Source organism: Pseudophryne corroboree, chromosome 12 (assembly GCF_028390025.1).
Source record: "Pseudophryne corroboree isolate aPseCor3 chromosome 12, aPseCor3.hap2, whole genome shotgun sequence".
Lineage (NCBI taxonomy): Eukaryota > Metazoa > Chordata > Amphibia > Anura > Myobatrachidae > Pseudophryne > Pseudophryne corroboree.
The window spans coordinates 158,745,798-158,764,361 of record NC_086455.1 but is presented as its reverse complement, the minus strand read 5'-3'; the positions used below and the strand labels follow the sequence as shown (position 1 = coordinate 158,764,361).

The 18,564-nt window shown below is 49.2% G+C and overlaps 1 protein-coding gene across 4 annotated transcripts in view; it reads right to left on the bottom strand.

The window, feature by feature from the left end:
* Positions 1-5,178: 5,178 nt before the first annotated feature.
* Positions 5,179-18,564, bottom strand: part of POMT2 (protein O-mannosyltransferase 2) — a 37,573-nt gene continuing 24,187 nt past the window's right edge. For 3 of the 4 annotated variants that reach the window (XM_063948240.1, XM_063948243.1, XM_063948242.1), the window contains 9 exons: positions 18,358-18,503; positions 11,537-11,628; positions 10,709-10,785; positions 10,552-10,623; positions 10,369-10,428; positions 10,084-10,189; positions 9,723-9,863; positions 8,300-8,411; positions 5,179-7,923 (listed from right to left, as the gene is read on the bottom strand). In XM_063948240.1, coding sequence (XP_063804310.1) covers positions 7,818-7,923; positions 8,300-8,411; positions 9,723-9,863; positions 10,084-10,189; positions 10,369-10,428; positions 10,552-10,623; positions 10,709-10,785; positions 11,537-11,628; positions 18,358-18,503 — 912 coding nt within the window. In that variant the 3' untranslated portion in view covers positions 5,179-7,817. The remainder of the gene's footprint in view (positions 7,924-8,299; positions 8,412-9,722; positions 9,864-10,083; positions 10,190-10,368; positions 10,429-10,551; positions 10,624-10,708; positions 10,786-11,536; positions 11,629-18,357; positions 18,504-18,564) is intronic. The other variant, XM_063948241.1, reaches the window with a different exon arrangement.

Genomic DNA, 18,564 nt, shown 5'->3' with positions numbered 1-18,564 from the left:
GACTGCCGTGTGAAGTGTGCTGAGAGGAAATGGCGCACAGCTGCAGTGCTGTGCGCTACCTTAAGAAGACTGAGGAGTCTTCTGCCGCCGATTCTGGACCTCTTCTCGTTTCAGCATCTGCAAGGGGGCCGGCGGCGAGGCTCCGGTGACCATCCAGGCTGTACCTGTGATCGTCCCTCTGGAGCTAATGTCCAGTAGCCAAAGAAGCCAATCCATCCTGCACGCAGGTGAGTTCACTTCTTCTCCCCTAAGTCCCTCGTTGCAGTGATCCTGTTGCCAGCAGGACTCACTGTAAAATAAAAAACCTAAGCTAAACTTTTCTAAGCAGCTCTTTAGGAGAGCCACCTAGATTGCACCCTTCTCGGCCGGGCACAAAAATCTAACTGAGGCTTGGAGGAGGGTCATAGGGGGAGGAGCCAGTGCACACCACCTGATCCTGAGGCTTTGCTTTTTGTGCCCTGTCTCCTGCGGAGCCGCTGTTCCCCTTGGTCCTTTCAGGAACCCCAGCATCCACTAGGACGATAGAGAAATTCACATTACATCACACAGTATGAGCCGAAATTCACATTACACCACACCACACAGTATGAGCCGAAACTTCACATTACGCCACACAGTATGAGCCGAAAATTCACATTACGCCACAGTATGAGCCAAATTCACAATGCGCCACAGAGTATAAGCCTAATTCACCTCTCTGCAGGTCCCGGCACTGAGAGAAACCTCAGAGACACAGCCAGAGTGAGCGTGGTGGAAGTCACGCTCCTCAGCTGCAGCGTAGTTCAGGTCCCTCCTGCGTCTGCCATACCTCTGATCATCGTGATGTCCCTGGTTGCCAGCACATTCCATAGGTTGGAGGCAGCGCTCCTAACCCGCTCCAGCATCACCACCATCGTGACTGCCAGCAGTAATCAAGAAGTGCTGTGTTTGGCAAGTCACTGTAGTCTTTGGGGCTGCATGCTGGCGGGTGGGGAGGAGGGAAGTCTCAGGCGTTGATTGGATCGGGAGAAGCTGCCGGCGGCTATTGGAAGTGTCTATGCGGGCCGTATACGGCCTGCGGGCTGGACGTTCCCCACTCCCCCTCTACAGGAAGAAGCTGGAACTGCAACACAATCAGCAGCATGTACAATAGGATCAGTGGTTCGAAACTCAAGTACCACCACGGGCCACGTTTTGTGAATTCCTTTAAACATTTCCAGATGAGTTAATCTATGTTGCTAGGTCAGTAACTGTCCGACCTGCTTCCACAGACAGAAATCCTTAAAACATGGCCTGTTGGGAACTATATGGATGAAAACCACAGCAGTAGATAAGGAGCTTAAAGATAAATGGAATTAATTCAGAGACCCAGAAATACATTTTATTGATCATCACAGAAACATGACAAGAAAGAAACGAGCTAAGGGAACTGTGTATATGATTAATACAGGAACCTGCGCTAGATGAGAGGTACTGAGGCAGGCAGGGGGGAGATGAAATATTCAGGCATCCCACTAACAGCCTCATTACGCGAGTGAGGGGACGGCTTTCTGCAGATCACACAGAGTCATGGACGCACACAAGCTAATGACACCCGCGGGAGGGCAGAATGGTACACGTATGTTCTATGAGGATGTCACTTCTGTGAACGTATGCCCGACTTTCAAACGTATCGCCAGTAATAGGAGTTAAGCATATCGGAGGAATTCCTTAGACACTATGGGCCGGTCTCTGATTCGCATGTAAAGCGGACATGGTTCTGGTCACTTCCATGTGACCATCCTCCTGTATTCAGAGCAGGCAGCATATGTAAAACTATTACCTGCAGTCACACCACTACCGATCAACAAGATTAACCTCTGCACACGCTCACCTCTGAATAGCCTGCACCTGTGTACGAGCCTGCGGGGTGCTTAGCCTAGGTGCAAACACCCTGTAACCACCCTATAAAGCCAATCAGCTGCAAGTAACAAGCGACAGGTGTACATACAGTAATACAGTGTTAGCTCACTCTCAGGACACGTGTAATACAGACAGTCCCGATGTCCCCTCACTCTAAGGACACGTGTAATACAGACAGTCCCGGTGTGCCCTCACTCTCAGGACACATGTAATACAGACAGTCCCCGTGTCCCCTCACTCTCAGGACACGTGTAATACAGACAGTCCCGGTGTCCCCTCACTCTCAGGACACGTGTAATACAGACAGTCCCGGTGTCCCCTCACTCTCAGGACACATGTAATACAGACAGTCCCGGTGTCCCCTCACTCTCAGGACACGTGTAATACAGACAGTCCCGGTGTCCCATCACTCTCAGGACACGTGTAATACAGACAGTCCCGGTGTCTCCTCACTCTCAGCACACTTTATACAGACAGTCCCGGTGTCTCCTCACTCTCAGGATGCATATGTAATACAGACAGTCCCGGTGTCCCTCACTCTCATGGCACATGTAATACAGACAGTCCCAGTGTCCCCTCACTCTCAGGACACTTGTAATACAGACAGTCCCGGTGTGCCCTCACTCTCAGGACACGTGTAATACAGACAGTCCCGATGTCCCCTCACTCTCAGGACACATGTAATACAGACAGTCCCGGTGTCCCCTCACTCTCAGGACACGTGTAATACAGACAGTCCCGGTGTCCCCTCACTCTCAGGACACGTGTGTAATACAGACAGTCCCGGTGTCCCCTCTCTCAGGACACATGTAATACAGACAGTCTTGGTGTCCCCTCACTCTCAGGACACATGTAATACAGACAGTCCCGGTGTCCCCTCACTCTCAGGGCACATGTAATACAGACAGTCCCGGTGTCCCCTCACTCTCAGGGCACATGTAATACAGACAGTCCCTGTGTCCCCTCACTCTCAGGACACGTGTAATACAGACAGTCCCGGTGTCTCCTCACTCTCAGGACACATGTAATCCAGACAGTCCCGGTGTCCCCTCACTCTCAGGACACATGTAATACACCGGTGTCCCCTCACTCTCAGGACACATGTAATACAGACAGTCCCTGTGTCCCCTCACTCTCAGGACATGTGTAATACAGACAGTACCTTTGTCCCCTCACTCTCAGGACATGTGTAATAGAGACAGTCCCTTTGTCCCCTCACTCTCAGGACACGTGTAATACAGACAGGCCCGGTGTCCCCTCACTCTCAGGACACATGTAATATACACAGTCCCGGTGTTCACTCACTCTCAGGACACATGTATTACAGACAGCCCCGGTGTCCCCTCACTCTCAGGACACATGTAATACAGACAGTCCCGGTGTCCCCTCACTCTCAGGACACGTGTAATACACCGGTGTCCCCTCACTCTCAGGACATGTGTAATACAGACAGTCCCGGTGTCCCCTCACTCTCAGGACACATGTAATATACACAGTCCCGGTGTCCACTCACTCTCAGGACACGTGTAATACAGAGAGTCCCGGTGTCCCCCTCACTCTCAGGACACATGTAATACAGACAGTCCCGGTGCCCCCTTACTCTCAGGACACATGTAATACAGACAGTCCCGGTGTCCCCTCACTCTCAGGACACATGTAATACAGACAGTCCCAGTGTCCCCTCACTCGCAGGACACATGTAATACAGACAGTCTTGTTGTCCCCTCACTCTCCGGACACATGTAATACAGACAGTCCCGGTGTCCTCTCACTCTCAGGACACGTGTAATACAGACAGTCCCGGTGTCCTCTCACTCTCAGGACACGTGTAATACAGACAGTCCCTGTGTCCCCTCACTCTCAGGACACATGTAATACAGACAGTCTTGGTGTCCCCTCACTCTCAGGACACGTGTAATACAGACAGTCCCGATGTCCCCTCACCCTCAGCACACGTGTAATACAGACAGTCCCTGTGTCCCCTCACTCTCAGGACACATGTAATACAGACAGTCCCGCTGTCCCCTCACTCCCAGGTTACATGTAATACAGACAGTCCCGGTGTCTCCTCACTCTCAGCACACGTGTAATACAGACAGTCCCTGTGTCCCCTCACTCTCAGGACACATGTAATACTGACAGTCCCTGTGTCCCCTCACTCTCAGGACACATGTAATACAGACAGTCTTGGTGTCCTCTCACTCTCAGGACACATGTAATACAGACAGTCCCGGTGTCCCCTCACTCTCAGGACACGTGTAATACAGACAGTCCCGGTGTCCCCTCACTCTCAGGACACGTGTAATACAGAGAGTCCCGGTGTCCCCTCACTCTCAGGACACGTGTAATACAGACAGTCCCGGTGTCCCCTCTCTCTCAGGACATGTGTAATACAGACAGTCTTGGTGTCCCCTCACTCTCAGGACACGTTTAATACAGACAGTCCCGGTGTCCCCTCACTCTCAGGACACATGTAATACAGACAGTCCCTGTGTCCCCTCACTCTCAGGACACATGTAATACAGACAGTCTTGGTGTCCCTTCACTCTCAGGACACGTGTAATACAGACAGTCCCGACGTCCCCTCACTCTCAGCACACGTGTAATACAGACAGTCCCGGTGTCCCCTCACTCTCAGGACACATGTAATACAGACACTCCAGGTGTCCCCTCACTCTCAGGACACGTGTAATACAGACAGTCCCGGTGTCCCCTCACTCTCAGGACACGTGTAATACAGACAGTCTTGGTGTCCCTTCACTCTCAGGACACGTGTAATACAGACAGTCCCGGTGTCCCCTCACTCTCAGGACACATGTAATACAGACAGTCGCTGTGTCCCCTCACTCTCAGGACACGTGTAATACAGACAGTCCCGGTGTGCCCGCACTCTCAGGACACATGTAATACAGACAGTCGCTGTGTCCCCTCACATTTGTCTAAGGCAAATATCCCAGCAGGACGGCAGTGTCTAATTCCCGCGACATGGCATAATGCATGTACAAACCATGGGTAACTTACCTGCTGCAGATCACATGGCACAAAAACATCCATCATGTATTTAGCCGGCGTCTGCTCATTTACAAGTACCTGCAGATGCTCCACGCTTCCCGGTGGTATAGGGAGAAGCGGTAACACTGTGCTAGCCCCCCAGTGTTATTCTCCACTATAGCACAGGCTGCTCCTCTCTACACTATGGGAACGACTCTACGCACAGGCAATATATTGGAGAGCTCTTTTCCTCCTTGTGTAACATGTACATATCATACAACCACAAGGGAAGAACAACACACATCAAACAATTAGAGACTTTTTTTTATTAGGAAACAAATTACTGATCAACTTGACAAACACTGTCCATCACAGATGAAACCCAGATAAATCATCAATAAAGGCAGCTAGTCTGTTATACAATCAACCTGATGATAATTCAGGAGAGGTTCCGTTTCCTCCGTGAGCTCGGACTAGTCTTGAAGGGCAGTAGATAGACGATGTGCGGCAGTCACACAACAGGTCTGGGAGCAACATGGCCGCACAGCCAAACTGCATCAACCTAGTAGTTCAGAGACGGCGCCAACTAATCCGATCTTAAAGTTCTGCCAATGTGGCAGCATTTAAAGGGATTACTGGTCACATGATCTCCTGTAATATCCAGACACAGTCAGAGTGTCATCACGTATGGAAGACTTGTACACTAACATAACAGCAAATCTGGTTACCAGCAAAGCGCTGAAGTCAGGTATACGCCGGAGGAGTGGCTTATCCTAATTACTCGGCCAGGAATTACGCCTGCAGCACGCATCGTTAGCAATTTCTTGTCTGAACAGAATTCTTTGCTGAACAATTGGACCACAAAAAATAATAAAAATATATATATTTTTTTTTAGCAATCTAATCACTTTATAATATAATTCTTTGGTACGGAAACAATTCCAATATCTGTCACATTGCTGTCAGCGTGGCCGGCCAGACAGGGGTTAAATCCGTTCGGTACAATTACCGGCGCAGCATCCTGCAGCTGTAATTACTCCTTCTCAGCCAGCGGAAGGCAGTGAGCTCTGGTCCATCCTAATCTGCTGTTTTCTTCCCGTTCTGGACTCATTCCCATGGCAACCCATCCAATGACCATGGCCAGCCTTCCTCCCTAGCTGTATTCCCCATCACAGGTCACAGGCGCTGGGGCTTTTTCGCTACATAACTTGTCATGCTCTAGAGACACATCTACCATCCAGATTATACCAAGCCCCATATTGTGCACTGCAGCTTTCCGCAATGGCTGTGTCACGGTCATGTGACGTCGAGAATGGTTCCCAGATTCTCTGGTATGTGACTGGCCCCCAGCATCGGAGTGTTACAAAAGGTTCCGGTGAGCACTGGATTGTGTTAGGTCCGGTAACCGGTCTCATCACCTAGAAAACTAATGCGGTTTCCAAATCATTAAATGTTTGTGTGATAAGTTCTTACCTATCTTCAAACCTATCTTCAAACCAGTCCCTGTGTTAGGAAGCATCTACTTATGCTGGAAGAACTATGCGGAACCCGTCTCCTACTTATTAGTAAACCCGAGATGCCGACCTTACGGAGGAGACGGAACATCAGGCATAATCGCTGCAGCTGGTGGCTTCTTGTGACTTTAATGGTTGAAATAAGTATACGTGCATTAATGGAGACCGGTCTATGGAAAAGGCACAATATACCTGTAGCTACTGTAGAACGCTGGGAGAGGGGAGCTCCCAGTACTCTGGCCCAGAGGCAAGTTAATGTTCTATTTAATCGCTCTCGGGCTAGAGGCCAGACAGAGCCCTCCAGGATCGGGGGGTTCTGCATCTGAGCCAACTAAGGGTTAATCTGTAAGAAGCAGCTGAGCACGGCCCCCAGTTGTAGAAGCCGCAGCTGCAAGGAGAGGAAAGACGGCACAGGATGGAAGGCAGCTGTTCTGGCCAGATAAAGACATGCAGATCACACAGGCTGCAACTCCGTAAGCACGGAAATGCCAGGGGGGGAACAACCAGAGCCCGGAGGTTTGCTCACCTTTGCAGGAGACCACACTGACAAGCACACCATATTCTGGCATATAGACACACAGGCCAGTACTCCATCAGACTCCGCTAACAGTGCTTCCGCCACAGGCCACAGAACATACATGGTATATAGAGGTATAGGCCAGTACTCCATCAGACTCTGCTAAGTGCTTCCATCACAGGCCACAGAACAGAAGTGGGATGTAGTGGTATAGGCCAGTATCCCACGAGCGTTCGCTAACAGTGCTTCCATCACAGGCCACAGAACAGAAATGGTATATGGAGGTATAGGCCAGTATCCCACCAGCGTTCGCTAACCGTGCTTCCATCACAGGCCATAGAACAGAGGTGGTAAACAGAGGAACAGACCAGTGCTTCTGGTCTCATTACAGGTATATAGTGTAGTGTACAGGTTCTCAAACTCGGTCCTCAGGACCCCACACAGTGCATGTTTTGCAGGTCTCCTCACAGAATCACAAGTGAAATAATTAGCTCCACCTGTGGACCTTTTAAAATGTGTTAGTGAGTAATTAATACACCTGTGCACCTGCTGGGTTACCTGCAAAACATGCACTGAGTGGGGTCCTGAGGACAGAGTTTGAGAACCTGTGGTGTAGTGCAATCCTCAGGGCTGAAGGAGTGAATGCCCAATGACTGTGGATTTGGCAGTAATCCTACGTCTGACCATAGGAGCGATATATTGCGCACTCATTACAAGGCTTTGCTGAACATCGATGTCTCTGTGACATGTTCCACCTGTTCAGTGTCCTTTCCAAAATGTCTCACAGTCCTTCCACGACCTGGTCATCTAGCTGTCGTCTTCCCTGTCCGGGTCTTCTGGGTCTATGGAAGGCAAGTACATTACCAGTGCTAATACTGACAGCAAATAGAAAAAAGGTCCAAAAAGACACTGAACTAAAAGTCCCAGGAATCCATCCAGCGCAGTCCTGCCATGGGGCTGTCGGAATCATCTGCGAGCGGTCCCACCATGCCGTAGGCCAGCGGGTGGAAGAGATAGAAGCTGGAAGGTAACCAGGAAACAATAGGTGTAAGTCACAATCAGACACTATCCCCTGGAAGTCACTGTACTAGACTCGCTGCAAAGAGACCAGGGACAACAATGCATGGAACATGAACGCAGGAGAACGTATATAGAACACATTTGCGTATACTCTTGTAGGATTAAAATACATTTACTGTAAATGTTAAAATAACAGTTTTATTGTATCACAGTAATGGAATTCTGTCCTAAACAGACAAAGATTCAGCCAAGAACTCGCCCTAATCAGAACTGTAACTAGAAGGCTTATCGCCTGGGGCGAACAGGAGACTTGATGACCTAACTATTCCCAGCGGGCAGAGATCAGAGACGTGAAGGTCAAGAGTGCATCCATTACCTGTATAGAAGCGTCAGAACCAGGACCGTTATCCCAGCTACAAATACCGCCTGATGGCGTGAAGGGCAGAGGGCTTCGGCGCACAGCCTGAGCAGGGCAGATAGTGTCACAGCTATAAGAGGAGAACACAGTGGATTAGACCCTGATGGCTTCTCAGGTCCTCCCCCCAATAAGCAAAGTCAGTCTCACAATGTAAAAGATGTTTCCAGATGTATGCACATAAGACCTACTGTATGCGTCTAGTACTGTCATACAGACAGGTCAATATACATGTGTGCAAGAAGGGTCCTTTGTATGGCACAGTGCAGTGACTAACCTCTCACCTGTTTTCTGCACCCTTTATAATTATAAACAGACTTAAGAATTTGTGTTTTTCCTATGTCCACATCCACTATCACCCTATGCACTGCATCTTATTAATGACCACCCCACTCCGGCAATGCCAGTCCCATACCTTACACCTCACCAGTGACTGCCCTGTTCCTTACATCTCCTCACCTCACCCTGCGCACTACATCTCATTAATGACCACCCCACTCCAGCAATTCCAGTCCCATACCTTACACCTCACCATTGACTGCCCTGTTCTTTACATCTCCTAACCCTGCACACATCTCATTAATGACCATCCCACTCCAATAATGCCAGTCCCATACCTTACACCTCACCAGTGACTGCCCTGTTCCTTACACCTCCTCACCTCACCCTGCACACTACATCTCATTAATGACCATCCCATTCCGGCAATGCCAGTTCCATACCTTACACCTCCCCAGTGACTGCCCTGTTCCTTACATCTCCTCACCTTGCGCACTACATCTCATTAATGACCATCCCATTCCGGCAATGCCAGTTCCATACCTTACACCTCCCCAGTGACTGCCCTGTTCCTTACATCTCCTCACCTTGCGCACTACATCTCATTAATGACCATCCCATTCCGGCAATGCCAGTCCCATACCTTACACCTCACCAGTGACTGCCCTGTTCTTTACATCTCCTCACCCTGCACACATCTCATTAATGACCATCCCACTCCAATAATGCCAGTCCCATACCTTACACCTCACCGGTGACTGCCCTGTTCCTTAGATCGCCTCACCTTACCCTGCGCACTACATCTCATAAATGACCATCCCACTCCAGCGATGCCAGTCCCATACCTTACAACTCCCAAACCTCACCCTGCGCACTACATCTCATAAATGACCATCCCACTCCAACAATGCCAGTCCCATACCTTACACCTCACCAGTGACTACTGTTTGTTACATCTCCTCACCTCACTCTGCACACTACATCTCATTAATGACCACCCCACTCCAGCAATGCCAGTTCCATACCTTACACCTCACCAGTGACTGCCCTGTTCCTTACACCTCCTCACCTCAGATTACATTACACTGCTGCTGCTTATGCTCACCGGTAAGCATGCTAGAGAAGAGCATGGCTGGGAAGTAGTGGTGGTAGTACAGCACTCGGCCCATGAAGAAGAAGGGACAATAATGCAGCAGCCACCCGAACAACATTTGTCCCCCGCTCTCCAGCAGCAGGCTGAAGTTCTCTGCAACAAAAACAGTTTCTTGTAACATAAATCCAATGTACATTATTACACCAGATGATCCTGAAATCTAAAGCCAGGGCTATTATTTATGTAACACTGAGGCTTCCATAGATCACAAATGGTCCCCGGTTACCCTAAAACAGTGGGAACCACCAGAGAAGATGAGAAAGGTATAGGATGAGATCATAGAGAATGGACTCTCCTGACCTACACGATTTACCTTTCACATTGTCAGACATAGGGAGGCCACGTTGTATGGAAACAGCAGCACAGAGGGCCACGAGAACATAGAGGACGAGACATCCCAGGTTCAGCCACCAAACCACCTGAGAGAGAGAGAGAGAGAGAGAGAGAGGCTTATGAAGAGGATATGTATCTTCTAAAGCTGGATCTATCAACCTGTGATTCAGGAGCCATTAATGAAACATCTGCAGCCATAACGTGGCATATGGACTTCTCCACCGCACGTTCTAGAAGATTCGTCATGCCGCAATGTTACACTTACTGGATTTCCCAAGAGGTAGATGCGAAAATCTGATGCGTTAACACCAGAAAATCGGAGACCCTGTGTGAACAGGAAGCCATGCGTGTTATATGCAAGACTGAAACATACATCAAACATACAGACGAGAGAGTTTACATGTAATAAGTGTCTGAGTAGGTAAGTTCCACAAACACGTGTCCTAACCTGAAAGTTGATTGGCCAGTGCCAAGGCTTGGACGTGACTTCGTGCTCCTTGGGCTTTAGCCCGCTGTTCGCCTTTAGAAGAAAAAGGCATAAACCGGTCACCCAACCCGCCAACACCCCATGCACCCAACTCCAACCTCTACCCAACTCTACTGACCCGCAGCATCACAATGTGCGACTCCGCCAGGATCTCAAAGAACGATGGCTTCAGGATGGACACACTGATATTTGGAACTAGAGGAGAGAAGACAGAGCTGGTTTCAGAATGGAGACCTATGACCGGCACAGGCTACGCACACACGGATTCTGAATGGGATGCAGCGGCGATGTAGAGCAATGTATGTCATCTGCGTCTGAGTCACGCCGTGAATGCGTCCGGCTTTTATTCATACAGAGTCGCAGTACAGAGTTAGACGCACAGTATCTCAAGTGTTATTGGCGTTCCTGGGTGGTAACCGGAAAGGTTCCAGGGGGCGGCTAATCAGATGCTGTGTGTTATAAGAGTGTCGCTGATGCTGGTTGCATTCATAGATGAAGAACCGCTCACAGAGAAGTCAGATGGATATTCTGCTACTGCCATAAGGCAGGTGTACGGTATGTTTCGATGGTGCGTCTTTCCGCATGCGGTATTTCAGTGGGCACAGGCGCTGACAGTGGAAATCTCAGACCTTGCACGTTTGGATGTACACCAGGGGAGGACTTTGTTGCGGCATTTCCATACACTGCGGCAAAAGACGACGGCACTGACGAACAGGCCCACAGAAGAGGTCTGGCTCCATTATGTAAACACTAGTATGAATGTGGCAGTTATACTATGATCGTTGTCAAAGGGTTACAGCAGCTTGCGGCATCTGCACTGGTTCCTACAAATGCCCTCTAAAGACTAGTTATATACCAAGCTGTATATCTGTAGAGTAATACATGCGTCTCTGGGTGGACCAATCACAGATGGACGTGCTTGTTACACAACAAGAGTCTGACTTACGCCTGGGATTCCAGTGATCCTCCACGTTCCACATAGTGTTGGGGCTCTCTCGTATATACGGGCTGCATGTGACCTCCCCCTGTTCCCAGCCCCTGTGGGAAGTAAATACAGAACACATTTAAACAGTTGCAGAGATGAGTGGAAAATACATGTACTATGTGGTAGCACAGGCCTGCTGCCACTCATCTCCCAGCTCGGAAAATCATTTGTGTCTTCTGCATAAATGTCTGTTTGTCACTGACTACACATACGACCCCACTAGCCACCTCCATGCACAGAGAGACTGGTCTGTACGGACACAGCAATAGAGCATACAGAACAATGGGGCAGGTGTATTACGCCTGGAGACATGAGAAAACAGTGATAAGAGCAAGGTGCTAACGCACCAGCCAATCAGCTCCAATATGTAAAATGACAGGTGGAGCGGATTGGCTGGTGCGTTATCACATTGCACTTATCACTGGTTTCTCACTATTTTATCACTTCTCCGGGCTTAATACATCTGCCCCAGAGTACTGATGCCACATTCCGGGTGTTCTGCAGGGTGGCTCTGGAACTCCGCCATATCTCTCATCTCTGTGTACAGGCTGAGGATAAATACTATAGATTGCTACTTTCTACGTATCCATCAGCAGCAAATCCAGAATACCAACGCCTCTCCTACTAAGCATATTCCGAGTCTATAGAAACTAGACGTGTACTTACTCCAACAAAGACACAAATATGTGCCCACAAAATGTGAGCTCTCCGCTTTGTGGTATGACAACTGCTAACAGTAGAAATCAAACTATGGCGGGCAGCAACCCCCACCCCCCTTACTACACACACAGGGCACAAACTCATTGCGTGGGGTCTAAGGGTGCATACACACGGTGAGATTCGGACTTATCCGATTCTCACCGTGCGACAGGGGGCCGGGTCGGCACTTAGCCAGTATCGCAAGCACATAATGAGTGTGCTTGCGATGCTGGCTATGTGCGATGTCAATCCTGACTATCTCTTCTATAGAGATAGCCAGGATTGACTTGCCTGCACAGCCTATTTTTTCTGCCGATGCCGACCGCGCGGGGCCGCGCATCGGCATCGGATCGGGATCGCAAGGTGACTGTCACCTTGCGATCTGCACTATCTTTTCTTCCGATTCTGACTATATAGTCAGAATCGGAAGAAAATATCTTACCGTGTGTACACACCTTAAGAATTATAACAGAACTGACTGACTTACCCTTACTACCCCCTCCATAGCACCTAACCCAGTGATCGCTAACCTTGACACTCCAGCTGTTGTTGAACTACACATCCCAGCATGCCCTGCTACAGTTTTGCTATTTGGCCATGCTAAAACTGATGCAGGGCATGCTGGGATGTGTAGTTCAACAACAGCTGGAGTGTCAAGGTTAGCCATCACTGACCTATCCCTACCCCTCCTGCAGCCTAACCCTGCCCTTGGTGCCTAACCCTTCGCCTCCCACAGCCTAAACCTACCCAGGCCCCTAATGCCTAACTCTAACCCTCTGTCTAATGCTTAACCCTTACCTCCCCTCCATAGCGCCTAACCCTACCCCTCCTGCAGCCTAACCCTAACCCTAATTGCCTAACTGTAAACCTCCGGCTAATGCTTAACCCTTACCTCCCCTCCACAGTGCCTCACCCTACGCCTCCCATAGCTTAACCCTAATCCAGCCGCTAGTGCCTGACCCTCACCTCCGCTCCCACCACCTAACACTAGCCCTCCCCTCCTGCAGCATAGTCCTAACCTCTGCTCAGAATTGCATTTACTGCACTAATCTATGTGATAATGCCCCCACCCAGCACCTCCAGGAGCAGGCACGGGTAAGTGGCATAAGAGGTAGGTGGCATGATCACACAATTAAGCATGGGAGCACGTGTACACACATGGCAAGTACAGTACTAGCGCACTGCTTACTATGCATCAGTCCGGATGTATTTCACTCTACTACAACAACGGATTACGGCCTGCGGGTGGAAGTGCCTGCCTGGATGTGACACGGATGTGTATGGACTACCATCGCTTTAATGACACTTATGGTGTGCAACATTTGTGGAGATTGTTAGAGAAATGCGGAGATCTATAGGACAGATTGTATCAGAACGTGTCACACGTGAGCCAGTATATTACAGCTACTCCAGTGTGGTCGTGCTCTAGGGGTGAGAAATATTATGTAGAGACATGCTTTGGAAATATGTGACTGGGATACAGGCCAAGGGATGGAAGTGTCCACAGTCCGACTGATCTTTTCTTGAGAATCAGAAAATACAAACTACAGCTGGCCCACCCACACACTGTGGTTACACGCAGCTCTCCCCCACAGACAGCTTCACAGAATATTCCCCTGGCATCCTCCCTCCTGTAACGCCAGAGGCAAAGCTGGCCAACCATCTTCTCTACTGTAACGCCAGAGGCAAAGCTGGCTAACCATCCTCTCTACTGTAACGCCAGAGGCAAAGCTGGCTAACCATCCTCTCTACTGTAACGCCAGAGGAAAAGCTGGCTAACCATCCTCTCTACTGTAACGCCAGAGGAAAAGCTAGCCAACCATCTACTGTGACACCATCCTCTCTACTGTAACACCAGAGGAAAAGCTGGCCAACCATCTACTGTAACACCATCCTCTCTACTGTAACACCAGAGGAAAAGCTGGCCAACCATCTACTGTAACGCCAAAGGCAAAGCTGGCTAACCATCCTCTCTACTGTAACGCCAGAGGAAAAGCTGGCCAACCATCTACTGTGACACCATCCTCTCTACTGTAACACCAGAGGAAAAGCTGGCCAACCATCTACTGTAACACCATCCTCTCTACTGTAACACCAGAGGAAAAGCTGGCCAACCATCTACTGTAACGCCAAAGGCAAAGCTGGCCAACCATCCTCTGTACTGTAAAGCAATAGGCAAAGCTGGCAAACCATCCTCTCCCCTGTAACGTCAGAGGCAAAGCTGGCCAACCATCCTCTCTACTGTAATGCCAAAGGTAAAGCTGGCCAACCACCCTCTCTACTGTAACACCATCCTCTCTACTGAAACACCAGAGGCAAAGCTGGCCAACCATCCTCTCTACTGTAATGCCAGAGGCAAAGCTGGCCAACCATCCTCTCTACTGTAACACCAGAGGCAAAGCTGGCCAATCATCCTCTCTACTGTAATGCCAGAGGCACAGCTGAGCAACTATCCTCTCTACTGTAACACCATCCTCTCTACTGTAACGCCAAAGGCAAAGCTGGCCAACCATCCTCTCTACTGTAACGCCAGAGGCAAAGCTAAGCAACCATCCTCTCTACTGTAACACCAAAGCTGGCCAACCATCCTCTCTACTGTAAAGCAAAAGGCAAAGCTGGGCAACCATCCTCTCTACTGTAAAGCAAAAGGCAAAGCTGTCCAACCATCCTCTCTACTGTAAAGCAAAAGGCAAAGCTGTCTAACCATCCTCTCTACTGTAACGCCAGAGGCAAAGCGAAGCAACCATCCTCTCTACTGTAACGCCAGAGGAAAAGCTGGCCAACCATCTACTGTAACACCATCCTCTCTACTGTAACGCCAAAGGCAAAGCTGTCTAACCATCCTCTCTACTGTAACGCCAGAGGCAAAACTAAGCAACCATCCTCTCTACTGTAACGACAGAGGCACAGCTAGCCAATCATCCTCTCTACTGTAATGCCAAAGGTAAAGCTGGCCAAACATCCTCTCTACTGTAACACCATCCTCTCTACTGAAACACCAGAGGCAAAGCTGGCCAACCATTCTCTCTACTGTAATGCCAGAGGCAAAGCTATGCAACCATCCTCTCTACTGTAACGCCAAAGCTGGCCAACCATCCTCTCTACTGTAACACCAGAGACAAAGCTATGCAACCATCCTCTCTACTGTAACGACAGAGGCAAAGCTGGCCAACCATCCTCTCTACTGTAATGCCAGAGGCAAAGCTGAGCAACCATCCTCTCTACTGTAACGCCAAAGCTGGCCAACCATCCTCTGTACTGTAAAGCAAAAGGCAAAGCTGAGCCACCATCCTCTCTACTGTAACGCCAAAGCTGGCCAACCATCCTCTCTACTGTAACACCAGAGGCAAAGCTATGCAACCATCCTCTCTACTGTAACGACAGAGGCAAAGCTGGCCAACCATCCTCTCTACTGTAAAGCAAAAGGCAAAGCTGGCCAACCATCCTCTGTACTGTAACATCAGAGGCAAAGCTAAGCAACCATCCTCTCTACTGTAACGCCAGAGGCAAAGCTGGCCAACCATCCTCTCTACTGTAAAGCAAAACTGGCCAACCATCCTCTGTACTGTAACACCAGAGGCAAAGCTATGCAACCATCCTCTCTACTGTAACGCCAGAGGCAAAGCTGGCCAACCATCCTCTCTACTGTAAAGCAAAACTGGCCAACCATCCTCTGTACTGTAACATCAGAGGCAAAGCTATGCAACCATCCTCTCTACTGTAACGACAGAGGCAAAGCTGGCCAACCATCCTCTCTACTGTAAAGCAAAACTGGCCAACCATCCTCTGTACTGTAACACCAGAGGCAAAGCTAAGCAACCATCCTCTCTACTGTAACACCGGAGACAAAGCTAAGCAACCATCCTCTCTAATGTAACACCGGAGGCAAAGCTAAGCAACCATCCTCTCTGCTGTAACGCCAGAGGCAAAGCTGAGCAACTATCCTCTCTACTGTAACACCATCCTCTCTACTGTAACACCAAAGGCAAAGCTGGCCAATCATCCTCTCTACTGTAATGCCAGAGGCACAGCTGAGCAACTATCCTCTCTACTGTAACACCATCCTCTCTACTGTAACACCAAAGGCAAAGGTGGCCAACCATCCTCTCTACTGTAACGCCAAAGCTGGCCAACCATCCTCTCTACTGTAAAGCAAAAGGCAAAGGTGGCCAACCATCCTCTCTACTGTAACACCGGAGGCAAAGCTAAGCAACCATCCTCTCTACTGTAACACCGGAGGCAAAGCTAAGCAACCATCCTCTCTACTGTAACGTCAGAGGCAAAGCTGAGCAACCATTCTCTCTACTGTAACGCCAGAGGTAAAGCTGGCCAACCATCCTCTCTAATGCAATGTAGAAGGCAAGTCTGGTCGAATATCATCTCTCATGCAGGCGGAGTGAGCACAGGGGCCTTACATGACCCACAGAGTGAGAACCTGGCACATTGACCCACAGTGCAATACATCCTGGCACACTGGAGGAGTCTCTTATTGCCCAAGGACGTTTCCGCACTTCCTGTTGCTGTGTCACATACAGTGTCATTTACAAACAACACTTTAGTGACAGGATACTGCAGGAGAGAGATCGCAAGATCCCTCTACAGGTATAAAGCGGCTACTACTATCTGAAGATGGCGCCAGCCTACGAGGCCAAGCTTGGTAGATGGGGTCTGAGAATAATGGGGGCTGCAATCTGTAGTATTCCCTGACAGGACACTTCTGTGATATGGGATATCTCCAGCATTAGGGCTGTTGCTACGTAGACAGATACTAGAAATCTTGTAGAAAGGGATTTTAAGTAACACAGCGCTTGTTACATAGGCCCCCTAGTCAGTCATCAGTGATGGTCATCCTAGGTGCTGCGACTATAAAAAGAATGAGCAGAATACTATATGGTGTATAGAAAGTCACAATAAAATGTGCGTGCTCTCTATGTCAGCAGCCATTTTTTTCAAGTCGAGTAATCCGTCCCTTCTGTCAATCAAATAAAATAACCTGTAAGCGTATCCTGTGCAGCAGTGATAGATGTCTGTTATTGCTCAGCAGAAGACAGCAGTGCCATCTAATATTGTGATGTATGTTTTATATTGTACATACTGATCACAAAATGTATTTGTAAACAATATTTGCAGTTTTTCCTACAGGGAGTAACACAAAAAGATGCTTGGGGCTATTAACTCGTAAGGAAGCCATGTAAAGCTGACCATGGGAGAAGCAGCTGGTCCTGAGATCTCACCAGCAGCCCTGAGCGTTTTCCCCTGCGACTTGTTGTCATAGCGAAGCAGACGCTTACAGGAAACTGCAGGCACTTGAATTGAAAAAGGACAATTATTGGGGATAAGGGGTATATGCGGTATAAACAGTCTCACCTGCCCCACATATCGTTACAATCTCTGCCTCAATTAGGTCCTTCTGCAGAGCAGTCACTGTAAGTTTATTGTATTTATATATAGTGGCTCTGTACGTGGAGTTATTCCATAAATCCACCTCTCCTACTGCTTCACTGGTAGTACTACCAAATGCTATTCACTCTCATTTTCACTCCAGTACCACCACTACAGAGGCTGTTCCCCTCACTTTACATTCTCCTGCCCCCTCAGCCTTATTAGACCCTGTAGCACATCTATGTACCTGTCCGCGGTCCCTCACCTCCACCCTCTGGACTGTCTGCCCTATGCCATGTAACCTGCCCTGGGAGCACAAAGCCTAGTTCCTCTGGCGGCTCTCCTGCTTGGAGTCTCTCAGCCTCCCTGGGATCCCTACTTATGTGCAGTATTACATCTGTGTCCTGGATCTCAGGGGAAATCTAGTAGCCTTGCCTGACAAAATACCCCTTGTAACAATCCACCCCCTTGCTTACATTTTGCAATTTACCATTAAGTGTAATTACCCCTAATGATATACTCCTCTTTGGATAAACATGCTGCTAAAACGTGAAGGGGAATATTTTTACTCCGACATAAAATATCTGGCACGACCACTGGACATGTTACTGATGTTAGTAGAGGACTTCTTACCGGAGGTGGTCATCCCCATACAGGACCCCCACTTTACACCATATATGATATACAGTGAGGTATCTCACCACTTTGGCAGGGTCTTCCCGGTTGAGCACAGAACGCAGCCTGTTGATAGGTGCAGCAATCGGATCTGACTACGGAGAACTTTCACCCGGCTTTTGCCACCGGCCACCTCAATTCTCCAGAAGTCATTGCTGTCGCCGGTTCCATTCTGAGCACAAGAGAAGGGATAACAGGGCGTGAGCAGTGGTTGTCTCGTGGGAAGGCATAAA